Source organism: Myotis brandtii, unplaced genomic scaffold (genome assembly GCF_000412655.1).
Source record: "Myotis brandtii unplaced genomic scaffold, ASM41265v1 scaffold456, whole genome shotgun sequence".
Taxonomy (NCBI): domain Eukaryota; kingdom Metazoa; phylum Chordata; class Mammalia; order Chiroptera; family Vespertilionidae; genus Myotis; species Myotis brandtii.
In genome coordinates this window covers 2,174,720-2,192,017 of record NW_005367431.1, presented here as the reverse complement: position 1 = coordinate 2,192,017, position 17,298 = coordinate 2,174,720, and the positions used below count along the sequence as shown (strand labels likewise).

Here is a 17,298-nt window from a genome sequence, read left to right as displayed (position 1 = left end):
AAGAGGAGTGGAGTGGCTCATCCCTGGGCCCTGGCACTCCTCCAGCAAGCCTTTCCTGCCCAAAGAACCCCTGGACCTACTCACAGATAATTAGGCATCTTGACTAATGCTCCCTCAGTTCCAACCCCAATGCACACCCTTCTCCCCGGCCAGCTCATCACTGAAGAAATTGCTTCGAGCGGAGTTGAGAATGGGCGGGGTCTGCTGCTCATCTTCCGAGTGGGTCTGTGGCTAAAATGTGCCGGGAAGGAAATGGGAAGGCTTTGATCCATCTGGGGAAATAGGAGGTCACGCTGAAAGCCAAATTTCTTAATTTGAATCTCAGATTTCCATCATCTCAAGCCATTTTTCTGCTCCAGGCAAAACAAAGGATGTTCGGTTCCACAAATTGGCTATGCTCTTACTCCGGGTCTTTGCACATGCTGTTCCCTCCGACTGAAACATCTTTCCCTCAAGTTCTAGCCCACCTGTGCCAGACAGTTAGTCATCCCCAGCAGGCAACCTGCCTGTCTTCCTTCCTTGCCAACAAAAGTGAAGTGGGAACGGTAGGTACTCAGCCACAGGGACAAGTCCTGGTCTATGACCGGCCCGTTCTCCTTTGCAGATTTCCCAGGTTTACAGTTAGAGGTGGACATGTGATCATTACTGGCCAGTGACGTCCTTCAGGGGAAGCGTGGCCTCCCAGATGAGTTATTTCTGCTTGGTAATTGGTGTGCCGTGTGGCACTGCCACAGCCTCCTATGGAACTATGTGACTATGAGACGACAAGCCCTCCAGAGAGGATGGAGAGGAGGCTCAGTAACAACCTTGTTCCCTGGGGATACTGTTGAGCCCATGAAACATACCTGAAAGTGCCTGCCACCAGGCTTCTCTGCAAGCAGATATTCCCGGTCTGTTTATGCGAGGCATTCCTCGCACCTGAAAACATTCCCAACTAATGCATCAGCCTCTGGGTACCATCTTTACAAAGGTCACTCCCTGCCCTGGCTGGTGTGGCTCAGTGGTTGGAGTGTCATCCCATGCACTGAAAGTTTGCCGGTTCAATTCCAATTCCGGTCAGGGCACATAGCTGGGTTTCGGGTTCCATCCCCATTTAGGGGCACCTATGGGAGGAACCAATCTATGTTTCTCTCATACATTGATGTCTCTCTCTCCCTCCCCCCCCCTTTATTCCTCCCTCCCTTTCTCTCTAAAATCAATAAAATTTATCTTTCGGGTGAGGATGTTTTTAAAAATTTCACTTCTGCCGAAACCGGTTTGGCTCAGTGGATAGAGCGTCGGCCTGCGGACTGAAAGGTCCCAGGTTCGATTCCGGTCAAGGGCATGTACCTGGGTTGCGGGCACATCCCCAGTGGGAGATGTGCAGGAGGCGGCTGATCGATGTTTCTCTCTCATCGATGTTTCTAACTCTCTATCTCTCTCCCTTCCTCTCTGTAAAAAATCGATAAAATATATTTTAAAATAAAAAATAAAATAAAAATAAAAAAATAAAAATTTCACTTCCTCCAGGAAACATTCCCCAACTGCTGAGAACGGGATCGAGGGCCCTCTCCTCAGAGCAGTGGGCACGTTGTGCCTTTCATGATCTCTGTACCTGTTCGTGCACCCATGTCCCCAGCGGGCTGAGGTAGGCAGCCAGGGCCCCATCGTGTTCACCATTTCACTTCTAAACCAGCATAGTTGCTGAAGGAATCAGCACACCCATAGCTGATCGCTGGCACAACCTCCTGAGAGCAAAGCCTGGGCCCGGTGCGCACGAGCTTGTCGACAGTTGAACCGTGACCTCCACACACCCTGTAAGGAAGGCGGTGTGTGCACACCTGCTGCATGAGGTGGGTTTCGCTCGCCTGGCTAGAAGAGAGCAGCTGCTCCAGCACAGGACAGTCTGCATTACCTCATGACGTGCACCGCCCCCTCTGCCTTGGTCCAGTGTTAACCACCCCACCCACCCTCATGCTCGAACTCGGTGGTAGTTGGGATGTGCTCAGCTGCACTTGGAGGACAGTAAGACACCCAAGTTTCTGACCCCTCCAAAGGCAGCAAATCGAAGTTGCAGTATACAAGATTGTGCCTTGTGATCATTATTCCTCTTTACTCATCTACAAAACACTGTAGCAAGTCTAATTTCAAGTCACCCAGTGTCTCATATCTTCATCATTTCTCTGTATCTCACCTTATGTCCCTCCCAAGGGCTCTCTCATAGCCAACAGGACATTCGAGTATATACGACGAGCCGTGTACTTTCACCCATTATTTAATTCTCAAAGTAATCAGGACCTTCATTTAACACAGAAAGAATACTGGCAACACCCACTGGGCACTGCGCAGCTACCTTATATACGCCACTAGAGGCCCAGTGCACGGATTCATGCACATTGAAAGGAAATTCATTAGAAGGTGACCAGCAGGGGAGGACTGGGCAAGATGGGCCAGACCCACCCTGGAGCCAATCTCCCGCAGTCCCTCCTTGGCCGGCTGCACCTGGGGCGGTGCCAGGGCTCAAAGGGTGTCTGTGGAACGAGCAGGGTCCCTCCAGCAGGTGGGGTCCCTTGGCCTGCAGGGATCGGGCCCAAACCAGCAGTCTGACATCCACTGAGGGGTCCCAGAGTGCGAGAGGGCACTCTGCAAAGTTGCTGTGGCTCAGCAGCTCCTGCATTGAGCGTCTGCCCCCTGGTGGTCAGTGCACGTCATACCTATTGGCCAGTCGAGCAGCCAGCCAGTCGCTTAGCCTTTTATGTATACTAGTATAGATGGCTACTCCTCCCTAAAAACTGCCACAGTAGTCTATATTCCCATTTGGCAGATGAAGAAACTAAGGTTTAGCAAATAAGGTTTAGCAAATAAGGGAGCCAGAACTCCAAAGGATATCAGGGTTGGACCAAGCCAGACAAGGGACCCACCTTGGAATAACACCTGAAGACTACAGTAATGGTTAGGGTATAAAAATTTATTACACATACAGAATACGACCACTAATGAATGCAGACAGGCTAGGACATAATGGTGTTAGATGGAGGACAGCCAGCTCTTTGGAAAGTGAGCAGGTTTGGATGGCGCAGAGCTTCATGCCACGAAGATTGGTCAGTCAGACGGGAGAACACATGCCTAACACCCAGGACGTCAGGGTGTCAAGCGACTGCTCTGTGTGCCCACTGCCTTCCCTGTCTGACCTGTGGCTCTGAAGGATGCCACACCCAGAAGCGAGACAGTGAGGCAAAGGGGCTTCCCCAGGTGGCCCGGGCTTGGATCTGAAGTCACAGCAACACCATTAAGCAATATGTTTATTTGGATGATTTCCACAAACTATACACAAAGTCTCTAACCATGGCAATTCAGTGAAGTACAAAACATTAAGTTACAGGGTGGCGAAGGCAGCACCGGCGGTGGCGCCTTCCAATCGTGGTTGGCCTGGGGGTAAGGGCTGGAGGAAGGTTCCTTTTTAAACCAAGCCCCTCATTTCAATGTACAAAAGAATTACTCTGATTGGTATTAAATTGTATTGAAAACAAAATGGCCTAAAAAGCAAATACTATTCTATGTTGGGGGAAACGGGAGGAGAGAATGAGTCCTTCAGAGCAGGTGGGAGACGGTGGGGGAAGGTCCGTGGCTGTGGCCCAGGCGTCACTCTCGCTGCTCCATCTTGACTTTCGGTGGTCTCAGGAAGGTCCGATTTTTCTTCTCTTTCTTCCCCTTTGTATTTGCTTGGAAGTTTCGCCAGCTGTCCACACGACCATCTCGACTTTCCTAAACACAAACGTGGTTGGAGGGAAGGAAACTAGTCAATAAGAGGAAGGGCCTGACCTGCTCTGCCATTGCCTGTAACCTAGCTCAGCATCTGGAACAAGCCTTTGCCCAGGAAAGTCCTACCACCCCTAGAAGGCAGGATAAGGCAGCCACAGGTCAGAAGTGGAAAACACAATGAGTAATACTCATATCAACAATGAGGCCACCCTTTGTTGGGGACCTCTGGGCTGGACAGTTAGTATATGCTATTTCTAATCCTCACAAAAAGCTGACTGATCTGTGTACAGTGCCACTAGCATTTCACAAATGACAACACCAAGGCTCAGAGAAGTCAAATCATTTTCTCAAAGCCATATGGCCAGCCAGTATAATACAGCCACTCTTTCCCTGCACCTGTCCTACTCCCCACCAACACTTGGATGGAGGCTCAAAGCCAGCACCAGCTGTACTGAGAGGGCCACTAGGGACTTCTTCCTCCTTATCAAGGGGCCTACTCATCTTCTCTTTATTCATGCATGCAGTGGTACAAAGTCATCAACTCTGGTTAGCCAATCCCTACCCTGAGACCAAGTGTTGCTCAATTCAGATAACTAGCTGTGCACCTGAAGGATGTAACTAGAGTGTCAAAGAGGAGCCGGGTTCAGAAGCCAGAAGTCTCTCTGTAGGCAGGACATCAGGTCCATAAGAACCTCGGTTTCTACTAAAAGACCTCTAAGTAGGGCACCTCTCCATGTCTTCCCCTAAATTAAACGGGCAGGCCATTTTTCTTGAGCCTACTTAGCAGTGTGTGCCTACCACAATCTCTAAGACACCATTCCGGGACCCTCACTGCCCTTTCCAAGGCTACAGAGCTCACAAGAGGCTGAGGCAGGGCAACTCACTCTTCCCCCATATCCCATTTCCCTGACTGTCAGCCCCAGTCAATCCTGGGAATGCCCTGGAAACCAAGGGGCATTGCTGGGAAGTTTTCTTACTCTGGAATAAGAATCCCTCCCTGACCACCTTGGAAATTTACCTCAAAGTTTTTCTGCCACTCCCTTTCGCGTTTGGCTTTTTCTTGAGCTTCAATTTCTTCTTCCCTTTGTCGCTTCCTATGAGGAAAGCCAGACTGTAGTATTTATACAATACTTAAGAGTGTGTGCTAACTATACAAGTTAAAGCATCTCCCCACAGAAGCAAACATATAAAGTAAATCGATTTCCTAGGATTTTACAAAGATAGCAGCTGTCTTACCCTAGCCAGTTTGGCTCAGTGGATAGAAGGTCAGCCCGCGGACTGAAGGGTCCCAGGTTCAATTCAGGTAAAGGGCATATACCTCAGTTGCAGGCTCAATCCCCATGCAAGAGGCAGCCAACAGATATGTCTCTTTCACATCAATGTTTCTCTATCTCTGAGAGGCAACCAATAGATGTGTCCCTCTCACATCAATATTTCTCTCTCTCTCTCTGACTCTCCCCCTCCACTCTCTCTAAAAATCAATGAAAAAATATCCTTGGGTGAGGATTAAAAACAACAAAGAAACACAACCAAAGATAGCTATCTGAAAAGGGCCCAAAGTACAATAGTGTGGTAAAGGCCTGGGGTGGGGCTGGGAGGAGAGGGATAGAGGAAGTAAAAGGGGGAAAATTGGGGGGCATCTGTAATATTGTCAACAATGAAATAAAATAAATTTGTTTCAATGAAAAAATATCCTTGGGTGAGGATTAAAAACAACAAAGAAACACAACCAAAGATAGCTATCTGAAAAGGGCCCAAAGTACAATAGTGTGGTAAAGGCCTGGGGTGGGGCTGGGAGGAGAGGGATAGAGGAAGTAAAAGGGGGAAAACTGGGGGGCATCTGTAATATTGTCAACAATGAAATAAAATAAATTTAAGTTGTCTCATAAATGTCTCATTTTAAAACATGCAGATAAGACTATGGGGAAGACATAAATTCTTATTACATAGATAGACAAGATCATCAAAACCCAGCCAACCCTAATTGGAGGTTCTGCGCTCAGCCACTGACAAACTATCTCGAGAACCCAGGCCACCTACTTCGGTAGAATGACCATTACAATTACAGAGGTTCTTACTCAAAAGGATCTCTGCACAAAATCCTATCCCAAAAGAAGAACATTTCATACAACCTCAACTAGCAAAACCTAATTATTGCTTAACACCAATCCACGCCACAAAATACATAAACTAAGTTACCAGTAAACTCAAGATTTTTGATGAGCCAGGGAAAACATACTTTAGGACAATAGACATTGTATATGTGATTATACATACGTGTGTGTGTGTGTGTGTGTGATACTATAACTCACCAAAGCTGCAGCCACCAGACACAAAAAGTTCTGGCCTCAGTAACAATGGCCTCAATAACTGCCTATTTCACTCCAGGAAATCAGGAAGAAAGTACACAGCACCCTTGATTATAAACTCCCTGTGGACAGGTCTATTCGGTATTTCCCAAAGTCAGAATTTCTTACCCTTGTGATTCAAAACGTTGGCTGTTTCAGATAACTATTTTAGATAATTGTTTAAATGACCTATTACATTATTCCTTCTTTGGAAAAATCCCCAAAGAGCAATGTTAGTTAATCTAGGTATTTAAATATGGTTTAAGTGAATATATTGATATATACCTTTCATGCATCTCTTTGGCTTCTCTCTCCTTCCTTTTAATTTCCAGCTCAGCAAAGAGTTTCATGGTCTGTTTGTATACCGCTTGTTTGAACTACAAGAAAGAACCAAAGAAAATAAAATTAAATTATTTTACCAACTACTTGAATCAAGTACTTTCAGATGGAGCCCAAGACAAAAGCAGACTAGAACTCGGCAAAGAAAAGGATCTTCAAAGAGAACCACTTAATGATGGTCTCGAGAGATAAATAACACATCCACCTCTGAGATATTTCCACCACTTTCACCATCAGATGATACATAGGAAACTTGCTCTTGTAAAAAGCACTACCTACTCATCACAACCATTTGAGATTTTGGAGGATCCTTTGTGCCAAAAACCTTCCAAAATTAACTTCCTTTTCTTTTTCTTTTCACAAAAATTTTATGATTACTCTGTGCTAGGCACCAGACTAGATACTAGAGATATGAAGTTGTTATCAAGAAGACCAGTCTTAGGGGTCTATTAACTGTGGCAGGGCTGTAATTGCCACCCCCACCCATCTCATTATCTCCTCTCCCTCCATCTAAAATCCCTTACCTTAAGGCACATTGTCACCTAACATAAAAGCCTGTGTTCCTAGGCTTCCTTGTAGCAGAGTGAGGTCCACGTAACTTAAGTTTCAGCTCATAGGATAATAGGAAAAGTGATGTAGCAACTTCCTGGATGTTCTTAGAAAGAGCAGGCTTATCCCTTCTTGCTCCTTCCCTCTACTCTGAACTCTGAGGATGGGGCAACATCCTTGTTGGAAGAGTCAGAAAGAGTTAACATATTAGATAGAAAACGGAACTCTGCCTGGCCAGACATAGCTCAGTGGTTGAGCATCAACCTAGAAACCAGGACGTCATGGGGGTGGTCAGGACACATGCCCAGATTGAGGGCTTGGTCCCCAGTCGGGGGGCGTGAAGGCAGCCAATCGATGACACTCTTAGCATCAACCTAGGAACCAGGAGGTCATGGTTCAATTCTGGTCAGGACACATGCCCAGGTTGAGGGCTTGGTCCCCAGTCAGGAGGCGTGAAGGCAGCCAATCAATGACACTCTTTCATTATTGATGTTTCAATCTCCCTCTCCCTTCCTCTCTGAAGTCAATAAAAATATATTTTTTTAAAAAAGGAAAGAAAACAGAACTCTATCTCTAAAACTTTCCCCCCAAATATAAAGTATTTTAAATATACAAAGAAAGTTAGAAAATAACTCATCATGCAGATTTCATAGAACCTACATCCTAAAATCAGAGGCACCGGAGAAAAGAGTAATATATGAAGAGAAAAGTAAGTAAAAGAGCCCAAAAATTTCTCGCTTGTTATAATATTGTTACTGTCCACAATGAAAGCAGTGCTGACCAACTCCAATCTCTAATAAAGACAAACATCAAAGGAGTAAAAGAGTCTGTCATGAATATTTTAATATCTTTAAAAGCTCTAAACTCTCCTGGGTGAACAGTTACTGGTGATTGTCAATATTTTATATTTTTCTGCTTTTTCCAAATTTTCTATCATTAGCATATGTTCCTTTATAATCAGAAAAAAAGACAACTAACACAAAGTTAGGGTGCTTGCCTGGCTGGTGTGGCTCAGTAGTTGAGCACTGACCCAGGAACCAAGAGGTCACCAGTTCGATCCCCAGTCAGGGCACATGCGTGCTCGATCCCCAGTAGGGGGCATGCAGGACACAGCTTCGATCAATGATGTTTCTCTCTCAACGATATTTCTATCTCTCTATTCCTCTCCCTTCCTCTCTTTCTAAAAATCAATAAAAACTTATTTTTTTTAAAAAATAGGGTTCTTAACAACTTAGAAGAACCAAGGAATATTTGTAAGAGGGCCTTCAGAAAAGACTACGGAGGGTAATTAAAAGGAAGAGAAAATAAGACTGAGGAGAAAAAAACTAAAATACTGGAAGAGAGTAAACCCAAAATAGGTGACCATTGGAAAATACAGCCTAGTAGTTCTCAAGCAACATTACTGTCAGGATGATGGGACCAGTCACTGTTAGCAAAATCAATGAAGCAAGAGAAGTTGCAAAGAAGTTTCCCTAGCAAGACAGCCTCTTCTCTATAAATCTTTAAAACCAAGATAGGTATATGGATAACTTACATGCTGACCTAAGTTGAGGCAAGATTAAGATGACTTTAAATTTTTCAGGCTAAAGAGGCAAAAAGACACAAATATTTAAGTAGAATCTCTCGCTTAACCAATCTCCAATAAATAACCCACTGGATTATCCAATGCTCTCCATAACTCTGTAAATTATTACCTAGAGAGCACAGTGAACTCATGGCTCATAGACAGCTGTTTAAGAGTCACCTGTGGCCTGGCTGACATGGCTCAGTTGATTGGAGGGTCATCCTGTACACCAAAAGGTGGCAGGTTCGATTCCCAGTCAGGGCACATATCCAGGTTTCGAGTTGGATCCCCGGCCGGGGTACGTGCAGGAGGCAACTGATAGATGTTTTTCTCTCACTTCGATGTTTCTGTCTCTCTCTCTCCCCCCCCTTCCTCTCTCTAAAATCAATCAACACATAAATAAATAAAAATAAGAGTCATCTGTGATTTTTCTCAAAGCTGTCTGTGCCAGTTGCAATTAATACTATACTTGTGTGATTTAAATATCACAGAAATTCATAAATATGGTTATAAAAATGGCTACTGTTTCTTTTAAAACCAAGTACAATGCTTTATAGAAATTCAATAAACATAAGTCTCTAAAAATAACTGCTATTGAATGAAGTACAGGTGAGATATCTGGAAAAGATTAGGAATAAAATCATAAATATCTAGGACTTTGCTCTATATTTCACAAGTACCGACATTTTTAAAGTACTTCAAAAGAAATTAAAAGTACTAAAAACTATAGATAATGCTTCATGTGTGTGTTTCATAAAATAAAGTCAACTACAAACTCCAATACATACTCAATAAATGTTTATAGCATGTGTGCAGCATTCTTTAGACTTCCCTCTCTTAACTCACCAGTGAACCCCCACACACCAGGTAAGATGGCTTTTCCCTCATTTAACTCACCAGCTCTGGATCATCCTCCTCCACATTTGTAGGTTTTCCTTCCTTCTTTAATTGCTTTTTTCGCTCTTTCACCTAAAAAAAAAAATTGTTTTCATCAAAAAATGAGCACTCATAATTTAAGAAACCCACGAGCCCTGCACACACGTATGTGTACTTTTCTATACGCACAACAAGAAGTTTCCATTGCGAAAAGAGCCTCCCCTCCAAAACAGCAATGCAATCGGCAAGAACTAGGAGCAAGGGGTTCTTTCTCCCGCCTCATCTAAATCCAGTCGACTGGCAGGATGATGGGACCGTGAGGGAGCTGTCCCCACTCATCAAATCCTAGGCCAGATCCAATGAATTCAACACATCACCCACTTATCTTTCACAGTTTGTGGTTATGTGTTTAGTAAAGAAAACATTATGTGTCAAGTTTTAGAAGCAGCTACAGAATAAATATTGGCGTGTTGTTTTTTGGCATTTCTACAACTGCATTCTTTTATTTTCACTGTGAAACCCCTTTACACCAATAATTTTCTCATCATGTTAATTGGTGTTTTTACCACTTTGGCAACTATTGAGATCCCCCAAAAAATCAAATATACTCATCCACACAAGAATGACATCACTCCATTAAGCAATCACTCAGTATTGTACACCAGCAAAAAGCAGTGCTTTCCAAGCTCAGAAAGGCCCCACTGCCACCTTGTGGTCAGAAAGACTGAGGGTGGCTCCTTTGCAAAATTCAGATGAAAGGAAACTACTACAATGGTTCAAGTACAAATTTTCAGGTACTTTTCTGATTTTTTCAGAATTGGGCCTACACGTGCCATTTCCAACACAAGACCAGTAGGATATAATTATGTTCGTCCATCTCCTCTTTTTACTCCTTTTCCTCATTAAACTTGGAGTCATTATTATTATTGGTTATGAAGTTCTGTTTTAGATACCAAAGCTCTTCAAAGAAAACATCCATATTCACTCCCGACTGAAATAGCCCTTATAAATGGTCTCAAGATTCTTGCCCCGCAAGTAAAAAATTAAACAAAGACCTTTCTTACCTCAAGCAAGCCACCTTAACATTTCCCGCCACTCAGATTTCAGTAATGAAAAAGTAACAACACCAGCTCTAACTAAATTTATTTCAACTGAGTCCTTCCCTGTTGTTAATACAAACAAGTAGCTCCTCCTTTTTAAAAAATTTACTCATATCCTCTTGCCAGCCTACTTCAAGCCCATGTTCCAACCCCTTCACAGGGACAAGCATAAAAATCAAGGGTCAAGTGTGATCACGGCTGCTCCACTTCTCCACTCTCAAATGGAGTAATGTGACCTGTAAAGAGAGGACAAAAAAGCCCTCTCTCCACAACACAGGACTGGTAGGGAAAGAGGTCGGAGCAGGGTCCTAATCACTCTTCATCCTGAGGTGTAGGGGTGAATTAATAGTTTTAGGCACACACTATTCACGACCACCACAGCAAAGTGGTGGAGACCACATATGCAATCACAATTTCAACAGTAGGCATTGCTATGTTAACATTTACCCTTCTACAAGTTGCCCACGGCTTGCTAATACTTCCTGTAAACACAGCAGCTCTATAAATACTTACAGTGTGTTCCACGTATTCTTTTCCTGCCTGAATTACATCCAGGGCCCTCTTCTTTTGTTCCTGATCCAGTAGCAACTTGTAAGCTTTGTCCACAGCTAATGCAAAACATTGAAATTAACTGTTTCTGCAAACACCCTCTGCAAGTCTGAACTATACTCAGGCAGTGTAAACGGACTTGTGCCATCTAAAAGCATTCCCTACTTTGTTAAATTATTTACTGTTGTTAAACTAATTTTAAAAACATATAACTATAGCAATGACTTTCCTTGAGAGCCTTGGAAAAAATTAAATATACACTCAAGGCTAAATACACCACATCCAGGTTTATTAATCCAGTGATAAAACATTGCCAGTTACTTTTTATGCTCAGAGAAAAAAAGGATCCTATGCAGTAACAGTCTTTGTTGGCACATAGAAGCTTTAACAAAGCAAACTTAAGGTCTATTTCTTAAACAGCGACATTTTGCTTTGGAATGACAACTGTTCTTCTACTGAAAACCAGCTTCTTCATGACCAGAAGACAAAACTATTAAATTCTTTTCTTGATCCAGGACAAGGAACAGTTCGTCCCTAACATTGACTATATTATTCAGAAGCAGGTAAACTTACAAATACCTTCAAAAGCCTTTTGTGCTCTGTCAGCATCATCTTGATTTTTGTCAGGATGCACCAAGATGGATAACTATAAGGGAAAAGGAACATTTACTCTTTGCCTGCATTCTTTAAACCAAAAGCTCTAAGATACTGTGGCAAAAAAAGACTGTTTGCCAGAAGCATTTTTTAAAAATATTTTTAAATTGATTTTAGAGAGGAAGGGAGAGGGAAAGAAACATCAATGATGAGAGGGAATAATTAAATGGCTGCCTCCTGTATGCCCCTCTCTGGGGATCAAGCCTGCAACCTGGCATGTGCCGTGACCGGTAGTTGAACGGTGACCTCCTGGTTCGTGGGTCAATGCTCAACCACTGAGCAATACCAGTCAGGCCAGAAGCATTTTTTTTTTAATTAATAAATATCATAAAATGCCCAGAAATACTGGTCTTTAACAAAATTCAAGCACCAAAAGGTAAATGCACAACTGGGAAACATTTAGGGTTTTAATCACAATGTTGAGGATAAATGTAAGCCTAGTATTATGAAGATGTTGTGATCACAGGAGGGAGGAGGGACACTGAAAACTACCAAGTTCCTGTTAGGTTCCTTATTCTGAGCACTAAGGAATAGGTATGGGACATCATCTCTTTCATTAAAAGAACTTCTAATATAAAACTGTGGTTCTCAGTTCTGGCTGTGCTCCAATCCTGTGAAGCTTTCAAAAAATACAGATGTCTACTTTCCACCCTCAGAGCTTCTGAATGAGCCTCTGGCATCTGTACTTGTTAAACCTCCACTAGAATGGGTATCAAATGATAGTAAGGAATTAGTGTTAATTTTGTTAGGTGTAACAAGTAGTTATGCCAAAAAAAATGTCCTTTTTTATTTAAGGAGATTCATGCTGGAGTATCAGATGTCTGTGATTTACTTGTCAAAAATTAAGCCAAAAATATATGTATAATGAAGCAAACTGTTGCAAATAGATGGTGAGTATATGGGTGTTCATTGCTTTATCCTTATAACTTAAAAATTTTAAGTCAAAATAAAAAACAAAAATCTCCACAGCTGATTCTTTTAGACAGTCATGGTTAAGAACCACTGACCTACTGCCACCGACAGACAGAAACCAACTAGTTGGAACAGAGGGACTGTGTTGAGGAATGACAGCAAGTGGGAATCTAATGCTAAATCCTACATTACTAGAGACAGAATCCCGGGATCTAATTCCAACTTCCATCATGTACTAGCTGTAAGACCTTAAGCAACTCACTTAACCTATCTGCCTCATCTTCCACCTATATTAGGTACTTACATTTCACTGTGTTGTTTTAAGGTCAAAATGAAATAATGCAAGTAAATAACTTAGCATATTGTCTAACCCACACTGACAACAGTTACCATATAACGAGGACATATATGACAAAACCTATTCTAGTGCTTTACTGTAGTACCTCATTTAACCCTCATTAACAACCCCACAAGGCAGACACCATTATTATGTGCATTTCACAATTAAGGTTAACAGGCACAGAAAGGTTGAAAGTAACTTGCCCAGTTCAAACTTGAAATTTTAGAGAAAGAAAAAAACTGAATACATGTAAGTGCAGAGAACTAAGGAAGAAAAAAAAAACTACAAAATTACATAATGGGAAAAGATTAAGTAGGCAAAGATAAAAAAAACATCTTGGCTTAATAGCAGATCATAAGATGATTATGAGTCAGCAATGAGGGGGCAATTACTGTATTCAAGAGACAAGCATGCCCTAGTCAGTTTTTCTCAGTGGTTAGAGCATCGGCCTGCGGACCAAAGAGTTTCAGGTTCGATTCCTGGTCAAGGGCACATACCTCGGTTGCAGGCTCGATCCCCAGCCCAGGTCAGGGTGTGTGCAGGAGGCAACCAGTGTGTCTCTCTCACATCAATGTTTCTGTTTCTCTCTCTCTTTCTCTCTCCCCCTCCTCCCTCCCTTCCACTCTCTCTAAAAATTAATGAAAACCCTAGCCAGTTTGACTCAGTGGATAGAGCTTCAGCTTGCGGACTGGGTTCAATTCCAGTCAAGGGCGCATAGCTCAGTTGCAGGCTTGGTCCCAACCCGTTGGGGTGTGTGCCAGAGGCAACTAATCGACAAATCTCTTTCACATCGATGCTTCTCTCTCTCTGTGTCTCTACCCTTCCCTTCCACTCTGTCTAAAAATCAATGGAAAAAATACCCTCAGGTGAGGAGTAACAAAAAAAATCAATGGAAAAATATCTTTGGATGAGCATTAAAAGACAAAAAGAAGCAAGCATAACACAGGGTATTAACAAGGATGTCATGCAGGAGCTAAGAATAATATTCAGCACTGGTCAAGCCCTTTTAAATATGTAGTACAGTGGTTTTCAACCTTTTTCATCTTGTGGCACACAAACTAATTACTAAATTCTGCAACACACCAAAAAATATATTTTTTGTCGAATTGACAAAAAAGAAATAGGCATAATTTAATTTTTTTAAATTAACATCCTAGGTTTTTTTAATATTTTTTTATTGATTTTTAGAGAGAGAGCAGAAGGGAGAGGGACAGAGAGATAGAAACATCAATGAGAGAGAAACATTGATCGGCTGCCTCCTACACACCCCCTACTAGAGATGGGGCCCAAAATCCAGGTATGTGCCCTGACCAGGAAATGTACCAGCAACCTCTTGGTGAATGGGACAATGTTCAACCAACTGAGCCACACTGGCCAGGTACAATAGGTATAATTTTGATTCACTCACACCAAACGGCTATTGTTGTGTTGGTTGTCATCATTTTTTTATTTGATAATCTAAGGGAAAAGAGGTCAGTGCCCCTGACTAAATATCAGGTATTGCATGTTTTTCAAATTCTTGCAGCACACCGGTTGAAAACTGTAGTACATAACAGAAATAAAGACATTGGGGAAAGTTAAAAACAAAACAAAACATGAAATACATAGAAAATCCAATTTGTAAAGACATTATCGGGAGTGTGATTATTCAACTCACAGAAGGAAAGACTGAAGGTTTACTCAACTCTCAAAACTATTTTGTAGCTCAAGTTATTAAATACTAGAGGCCCGGTGCATGAAATTTGTGCACTTGGGGGAGGGGGACCCTCAGCCCAGCCTGCACCCTCTCTCAGCCTGGGAGCCCTCAGGGGATGTCCGACTGACAGCTTAGGCCCATTCCCCGCCTAAGCCAGCAGTTGGACATCCTTAGCACTGCCACAGAGGCAGGAGAGGCTCCCACCACCGCCACTGTGCTTGCCAGCCGTGAGCCCGGCTTCTGGCTGAGCACACTGACCACCAGGGAGCAGGCTCCTGCATTGAGCATCTACTGCCTGGTGGTCAGTGCATGTCATAGTGACCGGTCGTTCCGCCATTCGGTCAACTTGCATATTAGCCTTTTATTATATAGGATTAGACTGAACAAGAATCAGACATTGTGGATCTCTTTTCCTAGAGAATTTCTACAAAGCACTCCTTATATTAAACCAGTTATCTCCTGGATAGTCATTTAAATTTACAAAAGAAAACTACTAAGGAATGGGGTCTTAAAAGAATAAAGAACTGTTACAAATCATTTAACATGTTCTCTCCTGAAAGCCAGGGGACTTAGTAAGTATGACTCCATGTAAGCGCTACAATTCTACTTGTACTTCTCCCTTTTAATTAAGGGGCTAAAGAGATTCTATTTGGATATAAAATTCATTCCATTCAGAGGTAAGCTATGACCATCAAATTACTTAAGATTTTATGTCACTATAAGGTTTTTATCTGAGTTACATAGCCTTAAGTTTAAAAAAAAAAAAAAAAGTTAAATGTTGGCCCAAACGTCATAACAGCAAATCTTAAGAAAACCATCACATGCTTACATTTTCAAAATGTTCAAACTCCGTCCATTACAGAGAAATAGTACTATACCTGCCGAAACCTCTTTTTTATTTCTTCATCTGTCACTTCAGGATCTATCTGAAGAACCTGAAAGAATCAAAATCAACACTGTAAAAAAAATTAAAAGACTTCATAAATTTAAGAGATGCCCAATAAGTATACATATTCTAATCAACTTCTAGAATAGTTCTCAGTCCTAGCCAGTTTGGCTCAGTGGATAGAGTGTTGGCCTATGGACCAAAGAGTCCCAGGTTCGATTCCTGTTAAGGGCAAATGCCTGGGCTGCAGGCTGGATCCCTAGTAGGGGGCGTGCAGGAGGCAGCCAATCAATGATTCTCTCTCATCAGTGTGTTTCTATCTCTCCCCCTCCCTTCCTCTCTTAAATCAATAAAAAAAGAGAGAATAGTACTCAGCATTCTAGAACTGTGCCTGGCACACAGTTCTAAAAATGCTCCAGAAATGTTAATGAGCAAATCGATAACAGAATAATAACTGTTCTGTTTTAGGTTTTCAATACAGTAGTTACTTTCACTCCATCAGAAAAATAATAACTTACCTTATACCCAGAGACATATTTCCAAACTGTAAGAAAATATTGTATTTCTCCTTCAAGTAGTTACTTTCACTCCATCAGAAAAATAATAACTTATCTTATACCCAGAGACATATTTCCAAACTGTACGAAAATACTGTATTTCTCCTTCATCTACACTAATAAAAGAGAAACATGGTAATTGGCGTACGACCGCTACCCTTTTCATTGGCTAATCAGTGAGTATATGCAAATTAACTCAACACTGTAAAAAAAATTAAAAGACTTCATAAATTTAAGAGATGCCCAATAAGTATACATATTCTAATCAACTTCTAGAATAGTTCTCAGTCCTAGCCAGTTTGGCTCAGTGGATAGAGTGTTGGCCTATGGACCAAAGAGTCCCAGGTTCGATTCCTGTTAAGGGCAAATGCCTGGGCTGCAGGCTGGATCCCTAGTAGGGGGCGTGCAGGAGGCAGCCAATCAATGATTCTCTCTCATCAGTGTGTTTCTATCTCTCCCCCTCCCTTCCTCTCTTAAATCAATAAAAAAAGAGAGAATAGTACTCAGCATTCTAGAACTGTGCCTGGCACACAGTTCTAAAAATGCTCCAGAAATGTTAATGAGCAAATCGATAACAGAATAATAACTGTTCTGTTTTAGGTTTTCAATACAGTAGTTACTTTCACTCCATCAGAAAAATAATAACTTACCTTATACCCAGAGACATATTTCCAAACTGTAAGAAAATATTGTATTTCTCCTTCATTCATTAATAAAAGTACCCACACCTCCTATCCCCTACTTACCTTTGCAAATGTGGAAAAAGCATAGAACTCAACAGGGAAAAAATAAGGCTGGCTGATTTTCACCTCAACTGAGAAGTGCCCACTTGGCACCACTTTATATCTATAATTTACATGGCCCGATAGTTCTCAACCCAGAGTGAACATCGCAATCACCTGTGGAAACCTGACATCAATGCCTGAGGCCCCCCTGTAGGAAAGTCTGATTCCAAATGGCAGAAATATCTGTTTTGTTTTTTTAGCAATACTGTTTTAAAAAATAAATTTAACTATTCTTCTCCAAGCCTGGGTATCCTGGTGTTGACATTCCTCATCAAGGATTCTAATCCCATTATCACAAATACATACAGTCATTCAAATATTTTATGTAGTAGCTACTACCTGCTGAATACACTGCTATGTACTAGAAATGCAAAGATAAACAGGCAAGGGAACGTGTGTGTG

General features: G+C 42.1%; 1 protein-coding gene across 1 annotated transcript in view; it reads right to left on the bottom strand.

The window, feature by feature from the left end:
• Nucleotides 1-2,931: 2,931 nt before the first annotated feature.
• Nucleotides 2,932-17,298, bottom strand: part of DNAJC8 (DnaJ (Hsp40) homolog, subfamily C, member 8) — a 26,782-nt gene continuing 12,415 nt past the window's right edge. Inside the window, exons 3-9 of the mRNA XM_005875116.2 lie at nt 15,547-15,603; nt 11,646-11,712; nt 11,031-11,125; nt 9,439-9,510; nt 6,375-6,466; nt 4,760-4,835; nt 2,932-3,744 (exon numbers count right to left, since the gene is read on the bottom strand). Coding sequence (XP_005875178.1) covers nt 3,622-3,744; nt 4,760-4,835; nt 6,375-6,466; nt 9,439-9,510; nt 11,031-11,125; nt 11,646-11,712; nt 15,547-15,603 — 582 coding nt within the window. The 3' untranslated portion in view covers nt 2,932-3,621. The remainder of the gene's footprint in view (nt 3,745-4,759; nt 4,836-6,374; nt 6,467-9,438; nt 9,511-11,030; nt 11,126-11,645; nt 11,713-15,546; nt 15,604-17,298) is intronic.